Source organism: Neodiprion fabricii, chromosome 4 (genome assembly GCF_021155785.1).
Source record: "Neodiprion fabricii isolate iyNeoFabr1 chromosome 4, iyNeoFabr1.1, whole genome shotgun sequence".
In the NCBI taxonomy this organism is placed as follows: Eukaryota; Metazoa; Arthropoda; class Insecta; order Hymenoptera; family Diprionidae; genus Neodiprion; species Neodiprion fabricii.
The window spans coordinates 3,856,786-3,874,108 of NC_060242.1; the positions used below are offsets into that span (position 1 = coordinate 3,856,786).

At 34.5% G+C, this 17,323-nt stretch overlaps 1 protein-coding gene across 50 annotated transcripts in view; it reads right to left on the bottom strand.

The window, feature by feature from the left end:
- LOC124180462 (calcium-activated potassium channel slowpoke) overlaps positions 1 to 17,323 on the bottom strand; it is a 110,534-nt gene that overhangs the window by 5,634 nt on the left and 87,577 nt on the right. For 25 of the 50 annotated variants that reach the window (XM_046565999.1, XM_046566011.1, XM_046566047.1 and 22 more), the window contains 8 exons: positions 11,474 to 11,524; positions 8,592 to 8,612; positions 5,949 to 6,011; positions 4,487 to 4,519; positions 4,243 to 4,378; positions 2,328 to 2,387; positions 1,170 to 1,566; positions 369 to 552 (listed from right to left, as the gene is read on the bottom strand). In XM_046565999.1, the coding sequence (XP_046421955.1) occupies positions 369 to 552; positions 1,170 to 1,566; positions 2,328 to 2,387; positions 4,243 to 4,378; positions 4,487 to 4,519; positions 5,949 to 6,011; positions 8,592 to 8,612; positions 11,474 to 11,524 (945 nt within the window). Of the gene's footprint in view, positions 1 to 368; positions 553 to 1,169; positions 1,567 to 2,327; positions 2,388 to 4,242; positions 4,379 to 4,486; positions 4,520 to 5,948; positions 6,012 to 8,591; positions 8,613 to 11,473; positions 11,525 to 13,828; positions 13,898 to 16,967; positions 17,004 to 17,323 lie in introns of all 50 variants that reach the window. The other 25 variants (XM_046566040.1, XM_046566024.1, XM_046566020.1 and 22 more) reach the window with 9 other exon arrangements.

A 17,323-nucleotide genomic window follows, 5' to 3' on the forward strand; every position in this document is an offset into this window, starting at 1 on the left:
TTATCGCAAAATGATCGTGCCGTTGTCAGAAAATGCGATCTAGTCGGTTACGGTTGAACAAAAAATGTTCAAATTTTTTATCAATTAATTTCGTCGCGAGACGGGCGTCGTTTGAGGTTACATTTTGCAAACTATTCGATTATGAATTCATGCAGTAACTGATCGGTCCTAATTGATCGGAACGCACTTGCTAGCATCAAAATGATCATATAGCGTGAAAAATGTTAAATCTACCCGATGTTGGATGGAAAACAGGGATCGGATTCTCATGTAAATATTTAAAACCGTCACGTGATCCCGTACTCAAGACACGTGGAACAGGGCTCTGCTGATTGTCAAGGGAGCCCGGCCAGAATTGCAGGACGAACCTTGACTCAGTACGCCGATAGTGTCGTCGAAGGTCATGGCCTTGATGTTGAGGGACGCGAGGATGGCCTCCTTGTCGGCGAGGGTGGGGTCATCGTTGCTAGGCACTTTAGCCGACAGAATGCAGCACATGTCGCAAAGGTTGACATTCACGGCCCTGAGATCCGCTCTGCTGAGCGGCGAACCCTGAAACAACAAGGAAGGACATGAGGTGACGACGAAGCGTAGAGGGAGGACCGAGGGGTTGATTACACATCGATTTGATGGACACCTCGTTTCAAGATTACAAATATTTGAAAATTTTTCAGGGAATTCAAAAGATTTTAAAGGATTTTCAAAGATTTCAAAAAATTTCAAAAAACGACAGGCGATTTCAGAGGATTTCAAAAGGTTACAACAAAGTTGGTGGAATTTTGAAGGATTTCAAGAATTTCAAAATATTTCGGGGATTTCAAAGGATTTCAAGAGATTTCATGGGATTTCAAGGATTTCAAAGAACTTTAAAAGATTTCAGGGATCTCGAAAGATTTACCGATGATTTCAGCGGATTTCAAAAAATTTCAGGCATCTCGAAAGATTTCAAAAGATTTCAGGGATTTCAGAGGATTTCAAAAGATTACCAGAGACTTCATGGGATATCAAAGGATTTTTTAGAAGGGAAAATTACAGCGATTCCTAAAGATTTCAGGAGATTTCAAAGATTTCAAGGGATTCCACAAGACTTCTGTAAAAGTGTACACCAGATTTCACGAGCGATCAACCCCTCGGGGAGGCCCGAGGCTCGCGAGTGTCGTTTCACTCACGTTCAGAACCGATATCTTGGGGAGATTCTGCAGCATCTTCCACTCCCGCCGTATATAGTCAACGGCACCGACTATAACTACATGTTTAAGCTCGTGGTAGTGAAAATTGGAAGCTCTCAGTGGCATTACTAGGTTTCTCAGTCCGATCAGGGGCGAGTCCGGATCGGCGAAGAGGCAGACGACTACGTGCCCGTTCAGCACCGTCATCGCCGCCTGGTTCCGGTCCAGGATACAGTCTTCGAGGTTTCGCGCCGGGCTCCAGTGGAACATTCCGGTCGAGTCGTACTTCATCTCCGTCTTCTCAAAGTCGAAGTCCTTCGCCTGGTCGTCGGCTATCCCGACCTGGAGACCCCCGTTGTTGTTCACGTTGTTACCGCCCGAGCCCCGGCTCGTCGGCCTGAAACGAATGCGCCGGAAATGTTTTACCGATCCGTCGGTGCTCTCCTTGTAATAGATATCATTATACTCGACATTCGATCTAGCGGAAGAGACTCGTCACGCGGTAAAAGTGCGTAACAAAGTACAAAAAAGGTAGAGAAAAAAAAACACATAATTATGCTCGTTCTTCGTACCGTCGGAACGTAATCCCGAAATCCATACGCGTGAATTCTCGTCTTCGTTAAAAATCCGATCTACGCGATATGTGGAAAAATTTAAATTAGGGCTACCCGTTCACAATTCCGAGAAATTTTTAACGCATGCAGGAAATTTTCTTATCGTTCGTTTTTTACACCTTCTATTATTTATATACTTTTCATCGCCAATCAGTTTACCCGATATTCGACTCTACGATACCTTTTTCCATATAGCACACTTGTGGCGTAAGGGTAGAGTTTTAGGAAAGTTTTACAAAAGCGGCAAAGGCATGCAAGATATTGTTATACGTACATACGTACGAATCAAGACACGCGGGCTTTTTAGCTACTGTATACATTGGCATACAATAGAGTGTGCAAGCAGTACGTAATGCAACGTATTAATCGTTAGAGTGGTTAGATGTACCAACGTATCACAAAAACACAGACGGACTTTTTTTTTCTCTCCACCTACAACGTATACAACGTATATACAATAATGACAATAATAACAATAATAAGAAATAAATTTTTTTAAAAAATAAAAAATAAACCAACAACAGTGTTAACAGCATAAGCGTACATGAGTTTTTTGACTTCGTAGGCGAGATGGTAACCAGAGTATGCAGATTCCTCTTGCGATCTGGAATCAGAAGGTGTGATTTCACGTTGGTCCCTCCTAATATATGTACATGTATAGTTACGACAGCTCAATCTCTGCGTGACATAACATCCTCCGATTATTCAATTTACATATTCAGATAGTATACGGGAACGAATCGTGTGGATATGAATGACGGGGCGGGGGGAGAAGGGATGAATTTAATTTTTTCTACGTAACCATTGCTCTTTACGTCTGAAGTGCAGGTGTTTTTTTTTTTTTCTTTTTAATGAAAATCGCAGTAATTTGAGAACGAGATGAACATAAACAAGCATATAATGAATTCAGGATTGCAACAAAGCTGAACGTATAGGTATACCATTAGTGAGCTTGAAAATAATAAACGCATGTGTAATTATGACAACAGTGATGATAATGATAATTATGAAAAATGTATTTGCAATTTAAGTATAATTGCATGCTTTTTTTTTTTTTAACTTGGTTTAACAGGGTTTATTGTGTAAAATTGCAGTTCAGTCAGTTTGGCTGTTTTTTGGTGCAAAAAGTTATTAATTAAGATTATTCATCGTACAGATGCACTCGTCGAAAATCGAGAAATTCATTACTATAAGCCTGCAGCGAGGAGGTATGTCTATGTTACGCATGTAGTAGATGTAGATGTACAGAACGATTATCTATCGATAGAATGCCGCGTCGTCTGCTACGATTTAATGCGCACGCGCAACAATTCGAGAGCGATTGTTTGTCAGGGTGACCAACCGTCGTCGACGTAACCTCAAAAATTTTCACAGTCGTCATCGACAGTTGCGTTCAACGCCGACAGCTGACAAAATTTTTCAGGTTATCCGTCGTTCGAATTTATGACCGTTGGTAGCCCTGCCAAACAGTTGCTCTCAAATTTTAGCGCATGCGCATTCAACTATGTAGCAGACGACGGACCATTTCGTCGATAAATAATCGCTCTGTATACTGTACACTGGGAAAAATTTCATTTGTTATAGTTACTAGAAAATATTGCTAATATGGTTATCGTTTCAGTAACGGTTCAAATATTCGTTGGAATTACGTAGCAATGTTGTACAAGTAAATATTTAGTGTCAGATTAAAGTTATCGATACTACATTTTCTTATTATCGCAACTTTGAATCTCTTTTTTTTCGGTAATAATAATCAAAAAGAATAATCACAAACGCTAGATTTTCTGGCTACAGCTACAAAACTCGTTATCACTTTGCACCCGGAACTATATTTTTCGACTATAGTACAGAATAAAAATAGTTTCTAATATCTGTAGAGTAATGACGACTGGAAATTTCTCTCGGTATACAGAATCATTATACATCGATATGCGTGTATAATTGTAACAGAAATATGAGAGAGTGAGTGAAATATATTTTCAAATTGCAATATATATAGATACGTAAGTGTAATATTATACATATAACAAGATATTGCTACCAAGCAATATATAGCAGTTTAAAAAAACTGTACGTATTTAATGTTCTCTTCTTTAAATAAAATTTTATGCAATTTATTTTCAATCATAATTATTTTCACGTATCCGTACTGTAAAATTTCAATCGATAGACTTTCGTCTATTAGAAAACAAGAATGGTGGGTATTGAGAGTATAATATATTTCACCTATGAAAATACCATCGCCTGATTTTCAAACGAGGTACGCCAATAATTCAATGTTAAACAATTGCCTGGTATTTAAATATTCTCAGGTAATATCGACCGATGAATGGCTTAACTGCTTCTACTGCAGGATGAAAATTTTACCGCGTGTTACATGTATAATCAAGTGACGAGTGATAAAAATGAAGAGTAGAAGTAAAAAAGAAAAAATTTACTCACGGGATGCTCGTACTTACCTCTGGTTGTTGTACGACTGGTTAGGACTGGACAAACTATCGTTCGGCGTTCTGTTCACGTTCGGTTTCACCTTGTTCACTTGCTTCGTCGAGTTCATCAGCGTCATGCCGACCGAATTTCGATGATTTCTCATCGCTGGAATAAAAAAGGACGAATTTAATCCCCGTATTTTCTTTTTTTCTTATTTTTTTTTTTTTGTAATTTTATTCAATCAATCGAAAATCGTAACAACTTTCAACTCACCGTTTAGATCGTCTCGTTCTCGGCTTATCTCACCTACAACGAAGAAATCGATAATTATACAGCGACTCGATACCGATGATTTTACCAGCTAATCATACAAGTGCAAGCCACAGTGCGTTTATTAATTTTTTAACATTGTTTTCAGGATTATACTTCCATCGAAAAACGAACTTTCCAACTAATCGCCGTTATTGCATGTGCCAAAATTCTATGATTGTGAGTGTCAAACGCGATCCGGGGTAGTGCTGATTAAATTATTTAAATGTGCATACAATGTACGCGATTTCTGATTTTTTAATTACATTCATATGATATATACCTGTGTAAAACTATTATCTTCGTTGAAATTGAGTGAAAAAAAAACAAAAAAAAAACCGCATGTCTGTCAAGAAGGGTTTGCATATACACCTCGCGATTAAGGCCACATCGTAATGAAATAAAAAACTTCACTGAAGCGAATTTGGCGGTGTATAAAAATGACAAATGAGAAAATTAAATATTTTTTCACCCTGTTCCGAGAAGTGTATATACATACCCCTTTGACCTGGCCCCAAAATAATAATTCTTACAGTTTACTACAGAACTACAATTTTACTGTATAATAATCTACTTGTGCATCCATTCGATTTCATTATTTATATTCGGTATTTTTTGATTTTTTTTTTTTTTTGTCGATTTTTTTTTGTTGCTTTTTCTTCGTTTCAAATTTCATTATTTACTTTCTCCCTTCCTCAAGTCAATCAAGCGCTTTGCATGCAAACGATCAATTATTACATAAAAACACAACACTACGTATTTAGATAAGAACGTTGTATACGATCACAGATATTACGTTCAAACGTCATATTTTGTCTGCGGTCAAATTAAAATAACATGCGAGTTAATAAAACGTATTTCAATGTAACGAACATAAACGATTACAGTAACAAATTCACTTTTTACAACCTACTACATTATTTTCATTTTTCCGTTCCTTTTTTTTCATATTTCATTTTTTTTTTTATTTTTTTATTTCTTTCCCTTGAATTCGAAACCGATACGGACCATTTTCTCTCTTCCGATGTAAACTATCATCGTCGTCCCGTAGAGGAGAATTGAACAAATTCCGTTGAGCTTCAACCGGCGAAAAATCTCCCCCCCACCCTCCAAAAAAATAAATGAATTTAAAAACTGAAAAGTTGTGAAATTGTAGTGAAAGCTTGCTGCATGCACGTGTGCAGATTGTTCCATAATTATAATAACCGCTTTGGTATAAGATATAAGAATATAAAAAAATATTGCGGTGAATATACGAGCTGTCTTTGTTGTAATTAATTTTATAATTATAAATATATATATATATAGGTATATATTTATTCATATATGTTTATACGCGGTACGAATGGTGGGAAAGCGGGTTGCGGGAGCTTAATTTTCAAGCTGCTGCGACAGGTACGAATGAGAGAGAGAGGTGTGACTGTACCTCGCACGTGAACCATCTTGGGTAGTTCTGGCGGAGTGAATGTGGGGGGAGGATGGTGGTCGTCTGTAACAAACCACTACACATATTAGCTACCCTATCCTATTTATCCACTACTTATACACTAGTTTACCGGAATTGTAAATCACCCTCAGATTTGGGGAAAAAAAAAAAAATCTGATATAATATTGATTTTGACAAATTTTTCACAAGTTTTTCGTTTCATCATCTGCCAAAATTTCCCACACAAGCAGCAGTTATAAAATTGATTCAAGATATTCTCCTTCTACTTTCAAATAATTTTAATTTTAAAAACGGAACGACCAGACGAGAAAAATTATTCTTGCAGATTTAATGTTTTTTCTTTCTTTCTTTCATACTAATTTTTATATCGCACCAAAACTAACCAACTCGTACAATAGCGAGATTGTTGAGCGCAAGAGTCAGAATCGAATATTAAACGAGCTCAAAAATTTATTTGCAATTTTATTATTCATTTAATCATTCATTTGTACGTTATAACCCGAGCTGCTTGTGTAGAAGACAAAAAAAAAAAAAAACAATTGATCGCAAAACACGAGAAAAAAAATGGAATTAGAATTTCATCGGATATATTTCCTGCGCGATCGTGAAATCGTGATTTATGCTATACTCGTGTCGTGCGAAGACTATTTTCTTTTTTTTTTTTTTGGCCGTTTTTCGATTTTCTTCTCCTACAATTTTTCAAGGTAATTGTACATATACATAATATATGTATACTATGTATAGGTAGGTGAACAATAATCATATGTATATAAAAATTAAAATGCATCGTGCAAATTCTTAACTATCGTAAATATTAAAATATTATAGATAAATCTATATGAAAAATAGAAATGCAAAATTGAAAATTCTTTATCCTCTACTTTCGTTTCTCGATATTCTACAAAAGAATACAGAGTATGTTTAGAAATATTGTAAACTACATCGAGCATGCTCTATGTATACGGAATGAAGAGTAAAAACGCATTTTGCACACAAAATTGCAGCTACATGTTAATTCAAACTCATTATTCATGGTATGTGTACTACGGTAATAAAATAGCGTGCGCATACCTAATACATTTGTACATTGTGCGTATACCGTATAATACTGAAAATAATGTCTACTACGATAGATTCATGCGACGTACGGAGAAAAAAAAAAAAAATATATATATATATATATATAATTTGTGCGCAGCTATACATACGTATTAATGATAATACAAATATAAGCGGTGAAAATCGTATTTAAGTGCGTTATAGAAAATTATCCGTGAATCAAACGTGTAATATATCAGAGTAGGTATATATATAGTTTATATATGTATATACAAATCAGGTATAAGGTATATATAGCGAGGTAGACGCATTAGCAGGTATGTAGGAAAATAGCGGTCAAATTTTTTTTTTTTTTTTTTTCTTTCATGGCAGCATCAAACAATATTGCAATACAAAAAAAAGAGAAGAGAGAGAGAGAGAGAAGAAGTAAGAAAAAATGAGAGGAATAGATAGATAGATAAATAGATAGATAGATAGATAGATAAATAGATAGATAGATAGAGATGGGGAAAGTAAGAGAGAAAGACAGAAAAAGTTAGGCAGAGTGTAAGAAAATTAGTACAACTATTAAATGTTATATAAGGTATATATAAGGTACGTAGGCGATATATATGTATATATACATAGTTACTCACTGCCAGGATTTTTTTTTTTATTTTTCTTTTTTTTTTTTTTTTTTTTATTTAATGGTGCGGGATTGCGGGAGAAAGGAATATAATTTTACACGGCATAATCTCGCTATATAATACACAGTTCTGCGCATTTACCAGGATACTGTTGTGCAACATATCGTTGTCGTTGTTGTTGTTGTTTATTTCAAATTTTTTTCTCATCCTATTTGCAACGCAAAAATACGACGACGAAGATGATTGCGACGAATGATGATGGCGGATGAAAATTTTTAAGAATTGGAAAAAAAATTTTAAAAAATTGAGCACATCGTTCTTCGATTTTGCCGACGATGAGTGTATATTCATCGGTATGATTTCGTACAAATTAACAAATATTGTAAGTTTTCCCCCGGTAAATGTGCAAAATTGTTTTTATTCGTGTGTTTCGGTTTTTTTTTTTTTTATTTTACTCAAGTGGGGCGGGGGGCGATTTCTTTCTTCAACTATCACAGACGTTGGTACAAGTGAATACTAAACTCAGGTACAACTCAATGGGGCAGTGACAGCGTTGTACTGTAATTGATGACTGTTTATAACATGGAAAATCCTACACCGCATACGAACATCAGAAAACGTACAAGATGTGTCGGATAAAAAATTTCATCCTGCAGCATTTAATGACGCAGGTATATCGCATTTGAATAATGTTACTTTCACACATGTAACGATAAGTATTTAAGTGTAGTAATGGTTGGGTGGTTATACAGTTGTTGTTCGAACGGAACGAAACTAGAAAAAAATCAAAGTAAAGAAAAACAAAAAAAAAAAAAAAAACTTATGAACGACGAATAAACGTATAATAAAAAAGAAACGCACAACGAGTGATAACGATTATAATACGTATAAGGTAAAGTGAAAGGTAAAGAGGTTGCGTTTGCCTCTTCAAACTTACTTGCATACGAGAAGTCCTCGCCTACGTAGTAGAGGACGGAAGGTAACAGGCAGAGATAGATAGACATACAGACAGTTAGTATATATGCGTATAATAAATACACACGATTTCGACGTTTATAAGATATATATACATGTATACACATATACGTATGTACGTATTTTTAATACGTATACGTATATGAATACATAAATAATAATATCCGATACGTGTATGATTTAATCGAGCTTACGTGTAATAATAACGATGATAATAAATAATAAGGGGGGGGGGGGGGGGAGGGGGAGGGATATGAATGTAAATCAACGATGTATATGTATGTATATAATTAATGTATGTATGTACGAAGTTTCGCGTGTTTGATTTTTTGCTATCTTGTTCTAACGAAATGATACAATCGTCGTCTGAACGGTTACATTATTATATTTATCTGACATAATATGCGGTAGGAGAGAAAAATCTTCCATCAATTGTATTACGGTAAGAACAGTACGAAAATTTATACGCAACTGGTAAGTATTGATTTTTTTTTCATCATCGGGCAAATTTTTAACATATGTATATATAGAAATATGTTGGATACGATTGATGGTGGTGTCTTTTTTCTTCTTTTTTTTTTTTTTTTTTTTTTTGTTGTCTTTTTTCTTATTCCCATACACCGCATACGCACGCAACTAACCAACTTTTCCGATTTTCACTTTGATCCGAAGCATTGACAACTAAGACTCCATCAGGCTTGCGACAACGATAATTTTACCTGACCTGAATAACACGCACGTACAATGTACAAAGTTTTTTAACGAAATGAAAAAAAAAAAAAATAATATATATATATATACATGTAATGCGTAATAAGACACCGATGCATAAGAAAAATATACACGTACGTATAATATTTATGTAATTGATATGCTAATAGAAAAGACTATATGACATTTAGAAAAAAAAAGGAGAAGAAAAGAGAAAAAAAAAAAAAAAAAAACTAACGTAATACGCTTCCGGAATTGATGAACAGTAAATATTGAAATCGATTTCCTTGGGTCGTTTCTAAGTTTTACCTTCGTCTTTTTTCAACCCTCACGTTTTGCCGACAACGATTAAAGAAAACCATCTAACGAAAAATACACTCACAAACCTTGATACAATAAACAAATTGTTAACTACATTCAAACAACAGTTATATATATATATATACATATGTATGTATGTAATAACGTGAACCAAGTTAGTTGCAGGAGTTTTTAACGTAAAAACGACGGGGAAAAGTGAAGTGAACGACCGGAAAAAAAAGGAAATTAGAAAAAAAGATATAAAAATCAAACGACAACAGCGAGAAAACCAAAATATACACATCGTAAAATACGTGTCGAAAGAACCTTGAGGATGAACAAATAATTTTAAAAAAATAAACGATAAAACACCACATCAATACGGCGCAAACACTATAATATATTTAATTAAAAATGTTATTACTACGCTGGGGCCAATTTTTCTTTTAATTTTATCTTTCTTTCTTCATCTTTCGTTATTGACTAATCTATGTTATATTACCGACGTTGTTACAGTAATATTTATTGTTTTTTTTTATTTAGAGAGATACCGTTTGTCCATCCATACTCTACACATGTATAAAATTTCGTGAGTAAGCCTCCCTGCACGTTTATAAAAATCAACCTACCAGAGTTGTGTTAAATTTTTGCAATCGCAAGAATATTTCGATAGTACGATGATTTTTTTTAATACGCAGATATAGTTAATTATGCCTTCAATTCTCGTCATTGCAGGCATAACCGTTTTTTTTTCTTTTTTTTTTTATTTTGTCCTGAAAACGAACGGGGCTAGAAAATACATTGTTATTACAGTTTATTTTTCGTTAGGATATAATACCGATATACCTACGACTGTATCGTATGATAAAATATACAACGAAAATGAAGATGAGCGTGATTGTGAGATCCTTGATCCAAACAACAACAGATACGTTAAACAATTAAACAGTTAAAATAATTAAACGATGTTGTTTATCTGAATTTGTTAACACGTAATGCAAAGTCTTCGCGTTTGATATTACAGGCGTTTTGAATCTTTTTCCCGTGCAGTCAAGGTAACTTTTTCATTTTTCGAAGAAGCGAATTTCGAAACCTTTCCGTTAATTTGTTTGTTCAATACGGGAAAAAAAAAAAAAATTTTGACTTTGCTGGGTCGGTAAATGTAGGAATACTCAATGACAGAAATTACAGTCTCTAATCGATACAAACAAATCGTAAGAAATCTATTAATTAAACAAAAAATTTCACGATATAATCAAGTTTCCGGTATTATAAACAGAGCATATTGTAAGTAGGGCCCGGATAAGTATGCATTAAAAATTACAAAACATCTTCATACGATACAGACTTGCATTTTCTGTCTACGAAAACCAAACCTCATACAAAGAATACCAAATAACCAATGAAAATAATATAAACATAAAATATTTATAATTACATATTAATCCGGTGTCCTAATTAAAACCATATACTAATGTAAAATCGGCGTTTCAATCGTACGTTTAAAAACTGTTAAAAACATCTCGACTCTTCGAAGAACAAACGAACTCCGATCTAATGAAGCCACGAATACGTACGATAAAATTTCTCAAACGGATCGTTTTAAATCATCCGATGTGCACCGATTCTTCCCGACAACGAAGGGATCTACGTAACGGATCTTAACGAGTAGTGACAACGACGACAATGACGATAACAGTAATGACAGGAATGACAGTAATAATGATTATAACAATAACAATAATAACAATGATAATAATAACAATGATAATAATAATAATAATAATACACCGGGAACACACGAGACACAATTCTACTCTCATAGATACGTACTTGCTCGTCCGACCATCTGAACAGCCCTCACGCCCTTCCGGAATGTGGCCACTGCCCGAATGGAGAAGAGAACCAGAGCTGTTAGTCTTCACATCAACAAATTAATTTCAGCGTAGATTCGGGGGCGTGATTGGGTTTTTTTTTTTTTTTTTAAATTTCCCTTTTTTCTCTCTCTCTCTCTCGCTCTCCCTCAAACGACGTCATTTTCATTTTTTCATTTTCCGTTTCCGTTCTCCCATTTCAATCACATTTCGATCGTTACTAATTTTGTCGGTCGATTGTTTATTTTTTTTTGTTTTTTTTTTTGTCATCCCCGCTTGGTCTCTTTTTTTTCTCTCTCTCCACTTCGTTTCCTACATACGCATCATCATCGTGCCTCTTCCAAATAACGCCGTATATGTTTGCATACGTATATATTATAGAACATATTATGGGTATATAGGCAGGGTCTTTGGTCTTTGCTCTTATGCTCTTTGCTTTTTTTTTTCAAATCTGCAGCATCTTTTCGACAGTTTTAAACGTACGCGCATGTATCATATACATATATACATACCGTGATATGTTTTTAACAACGCGATTCGACCAATCAATCAATCAATCAATTCAATCAATCCAATCAATCCAATCAATCACTCCTCTTTTCTCTTTTTCCACTTTGCTCCTCGCTATCCTGTATCATTTATTATTATCACACATCCGCAACCTATAACCGCCCTCCATCAAACCTCTCGACTATACATATTTACAAATCCGTATACAGCTCGCCATCGCCCTGATTTTCCAAACGAAACGTAATCTAAATCTTCTGCAAACTGTTTTTCACCCTAATCGCTTAATTACTTGGCGAATTTCTTACATCCTAATTAAAAGTTTCACATCTGCGCTCGGTAACAATTAGTGGAAAATATGTGATTCTGTTTCTGTTTTTGCGGGTGTAGTAGTCGTAGTAACAATAACAATAATAATAATGATAATTATAATAATAATAATAACGATAGCAATAATTATAACGATAATAACGATAATTACAATAACAATAACAGTAGCAACAATAATTATTATTATTATTATGAGAGATGCAGTGTGATGGGTGACGTTGTAAATTTTAAACCCTGGGCATCGAACGAATCATCGTTGTATGTTCATTCTTGCTCCATTGCGGACGTATTTGTAACAATTTATTTTAACGATAAGATTCGTCAAACTGATCATAAATTCGTGTGCGAAATTGTGTGAGGCGTTGAATTGTTGACATTCCTGTCGGATTGTGTGAAAGAATGTTTGAGAGAGCAAGGAAAAAGAAAAAAAAAAAAACATTGTATAACGAAAGCTTTTCACTGCATATCACATACACAGATAAAAAATACACGGCCCTTTCCACGCCATTAACAGCTGTGATGCATTTTATATAACATATATATGTGTGTGTGTGTGTGTATGTGTGTGTGTGTATGTATGTGCCACGCGCCAGTTCTTTAACAATAAACAATAGCAGCTTGACGTATGAGAAACAAAAACACGAAACAAAATAACAACATTTTTTTTTTCTGTAATGTGCATGGCAATAATTGACGCGAGTTATTGTATTATTATACGTATACGGGTTGAATAACGAAGCGCACACTTAATGCAACAGTCAAGTAATTACACAAGCTCCATTTATACACAGTGTTTAGTTAAGCTCGTAGTGTAAAAAGTATATTAACGGATATAGTAAGCCGGGCGATAGTCCTACGGTTTATCGAAAAGCCGAATTATCCAAGTAAATGGTTTATAATTGTACGTACGAATAGAGGGATGAAAAAGTGGGTGAATTTTCGCAATTTACGACTCGGAAAAGCAATTGTTCCATATTGATTTCGGTTTCGTTCTAAATTTTGTCGATAAAAGGCACGTGTATCAAGCTTCTTTTGCATATTATTCTTATTATTATTTTGTTTTTTTCTTAATATATATATAATACACGATATCGAATAAAAATAAAGCCGAGATCGAACTTGACAATATGAATTCCGAAAATTCATCCACTTCTTTAAACACACCGTTAATAATTAACAAGCCTGCACGCGAATTGTAATGTTATAAATAAAGGTACGGTATTGGCGAACGAATAATGCGCTGGGAGATAGTTGGAGTGACAGCGACGTAATATTGCGTCGATGTTACGTAATCGCAGAAATGGGATGGGTGTGAAAAAAAAAAATTTTGTCCAATTGTCAACAGAGTTTACGCGGAACGATAAAAACACCAGACAGCTTTCGACGGTAATCGAGTAAAACGTTTTGACAATGGGACGAACGGGAATCGGGTGATTACGGGGTGTATTTGGATAAGGGGTGTTGAAAAGAAGCGTACCGTCAAGGTAACTGCGGTAGGCAGAGCCCCCCTTCACCATGCCAGTCTGCATCATCATCATCCCCACATCTGGAAAAAGCCGGTTTGTTCAGTCTCAACCTGACGAAGGGTGGGTGATATGAAAAGTCTGATATGCGATATTGTTGCACGGGTCACGATCAACGTTCGGACGTTATGTCGGATAACTATTTTACAAAAAGTAGGTACTTTGTCCCGATTACTTTCGGACAGGTGAGGGATGAATATAATTCACGGAAGTCTTGGGTGAGACGGAACGATAAATGTTGCATTAATTACACTTGAAATTCATGTACGTATTATCAACTGTCTGAAGTAGGGTTGTTTCATTTTTTTTAACTTTTCTTTTCTCTCAACGTACCGATCGAAAAATTTGTGACAAGTACTGTAGAAAAAAAAAACGTCCGTGAGGTGTGGACATAAAAATAAATGAAAAATTATTATTATTATTATATATATTTTCCTATCTCCTCCGGGTTTTACGACATTTTTTTTTTTTATCCGAGTATTAGTAACAAATTTCTCTAGTGGCAGGTTAAAATAAAAAGTTGAAAAACTAACCACCCTTGTAGTGAACACGGAATGTGTGAGTCGACGGAAACACAAGCGCAGAGACACAACCTGAGATCATAGATACGTGGCGTAATGTTTAATCAATCTATTAATCTATGAACCAGGTATATTATATACTGTAACTGTACGTATCATGTATTCATAGTATATACGTGTACGGTGAAGTAGGTGTGTACAATTAATCGCAACACGTACAAGTTGTGTACGTACGTGTATTATTAGGTACAACATCAGCTGGGAAAACGTTCCAATGATACTCTACGCGTCTATATACACATATATATATATAATATTTTATAGCAGCTCTAACGTTTGTCAATTAGTATTATTAGTTGCCGTTAAGATTACTGACGCTATTAGCCTTACAAGTGGTAAAAGGAACTCGATGTGAAGTTTGCCGCGTTCAAACGTTTCCTTCGTTTGCCCAGGGTTCGGGTTGAAATTAGTGTGCGATTAAAATTGGGACGTTAATGTTATACCCAAAATCGTAGGCGGTGAAACTTGGTCAATTATAATTTACCGCGATAACAAAAATCAGGGATATAATCTCTGTGGATAATGAATTACGGTTTGAACCGGGCTTTGGAACCCGCGAATGAGAAATAATAAAGAAAAAAAAAAAAGAATGAAAACAAATACATTGTATAAATATATGTGTATGTGTAGGAATATGGTTCGTGTATATTCCGAGTTTTTCGGATGGGTGATTTTTTTTTTTCTCCATTTCCTCGTTTCCTCACCTCAGCTGCAATGCTTAATGAATTATCCGCGCAATTATCATTTACACGCGCCGAAATCCGCAACGCCGTGTAACAGTGTTTAAATAAACAGGTTACATAGAGCATTTTGGGTACGCGCAACGATTCGGGATAGATCCTCATCGTACTCCTCTGTCCGCACGTGTAATACACCGATGAACAAGGTATAAAACTTTACATCGAAAGGATAAAGAGATGACGATGAAAGTAGAAAAAAAAAGAAAAAAAAAAACCATAAGATATGAAGAAAAAAAAAAAAAGGTTTGAAAAAAAAAAAATCTATCACGAACCTAACGCTGAAACATTATTGTTACAACGAGTAATGTGGAAAAGGGATTGTTTTGTTTTAGTTTTTGTCTTTGTTTGTTTGTTTTTGTTCTTTGCATTTTTCATCAATGACAGCTGTCACGCTATAGGTATAAATGGCAGGCAATAAAAATATATGGATTTCAGGTTACAGGTGTACAGCCGTTAATAACTGCAGCTTCGAACTGCTTTTCTCCTTTTATAAAACAAATTTTAAATATAATAATCATTTCCATTTTTAACTATAATTATGTATGTTAACCCGAGAGAGCTATTGTCATGCAGGCAAGGCGGACGGAGGGCACATAACAAAGTGCAAGCTAGTATCTTATTGTTAATAATATATGTATACATATATATACATACATACATACAAGTATATACATATCGTTCGACAGTCGGGCGGAAATTGACCGTTGCTGACCGAACGACAGTATTTTGCCATTTCGATATTCCGCTTTATTGTTATCAAGTGAATTTTTAATTTTTTGAAAAATTTATAATGTAATATAATATAATAAATAATGTAATGACGATTGAATGGAATATCGCGCAACCAGCTTTGCAATATACGTATTCATGTACATTAGGGTGAGCCAAAGAAACTAACCTATCGAATCTAGGGTCTTAAAGGGACCTGTTTGGTAAGAAAAAAATTCTCCCGATTGGAAATAATTTTTGGCTCAATTTTATATATATGTACAGAAGGTATTGTTTTTTAAAATTAATAAAAAAATGCAATAATAATTAATGAATTACCGATCGATTGCGATTAACGCTTACACTTTTCATCTCAGTCACGTTTCAATATTGTGTATCTAATTGTCGTATCAGCGATATATTAATTCGCGTATAATAATACGTGAACGTAATGGAACGAAAAGAATGAACTGGAATTTGGTTTTTTTTTTTTTTTTTTTTCTTCCACTGCCTCTCCGTAGATTGACTGATCGTGAGAGGAGAGACCGCGGTGTGAAAAAAAAGTGTTCAAAGAGAAACGATTACAAAAAAAAAAAAAAAAAAAAAAGAATTACGCACGATTGCATATATATATATATGACGGATGAAAAGTAGATTCGCGGTATCGATACACATGTACGATGTATGCATGTATATGTGTACAGAGGGGGGGGGGGGGGGGGGGGGGGAGGGAGGAATGGATAACAATAGAAGATTAAATGTATTATATAAGCAAGTGGAGTGGAAAAGTATAGAAAGAGATAGAAGAGAATAGAGATAGAGAGACAGACAGAGAGAAGATATAGATGTTTGTTATATTATTATTATTATTATATATATATATATATGTATACTTATCGTTGTTATATATTTATAGAATGTGGATAATTAGAAGAGGTAAGTAATGAAAAGAAAGAATAAGGAAAAAAAAAAAGAAATTTATATTATATATACAGTATATATACGTGTATATATATATATATATATATATATTAAGCGAGCGAGTAGAGACCAAGAGACGTTACCTAGGTCACGGCCCCAGGAGCGCTGCTGTTGCCCCACTAGATAATAATGTGTCACAAAGAGAGCATTGTATCAAACATGTCGTGTGTGATTTTTTTTTTTTTTTTTTTTTTTTCATGTCACCATTTCGTCATGTTTTTCATCTTGTTTTTTTCTCTTTATATTTTTTTTTTTTTTTTTTTTCGTCAAAATCGTCAAAAACAAGTCTATTACACCTTTTTGCAGTTTTCGAATCGTTGAAAAAAAAAAGTCTCTTTCGCATCGAGTGCGTGTCGTTATTATATTTATTTGTTTTGTTGTTTTTTTTTTTTTTTTTTTTTTTTTATTCCGTTTTCATTCGTTTGTTTTTTCTTTCAAA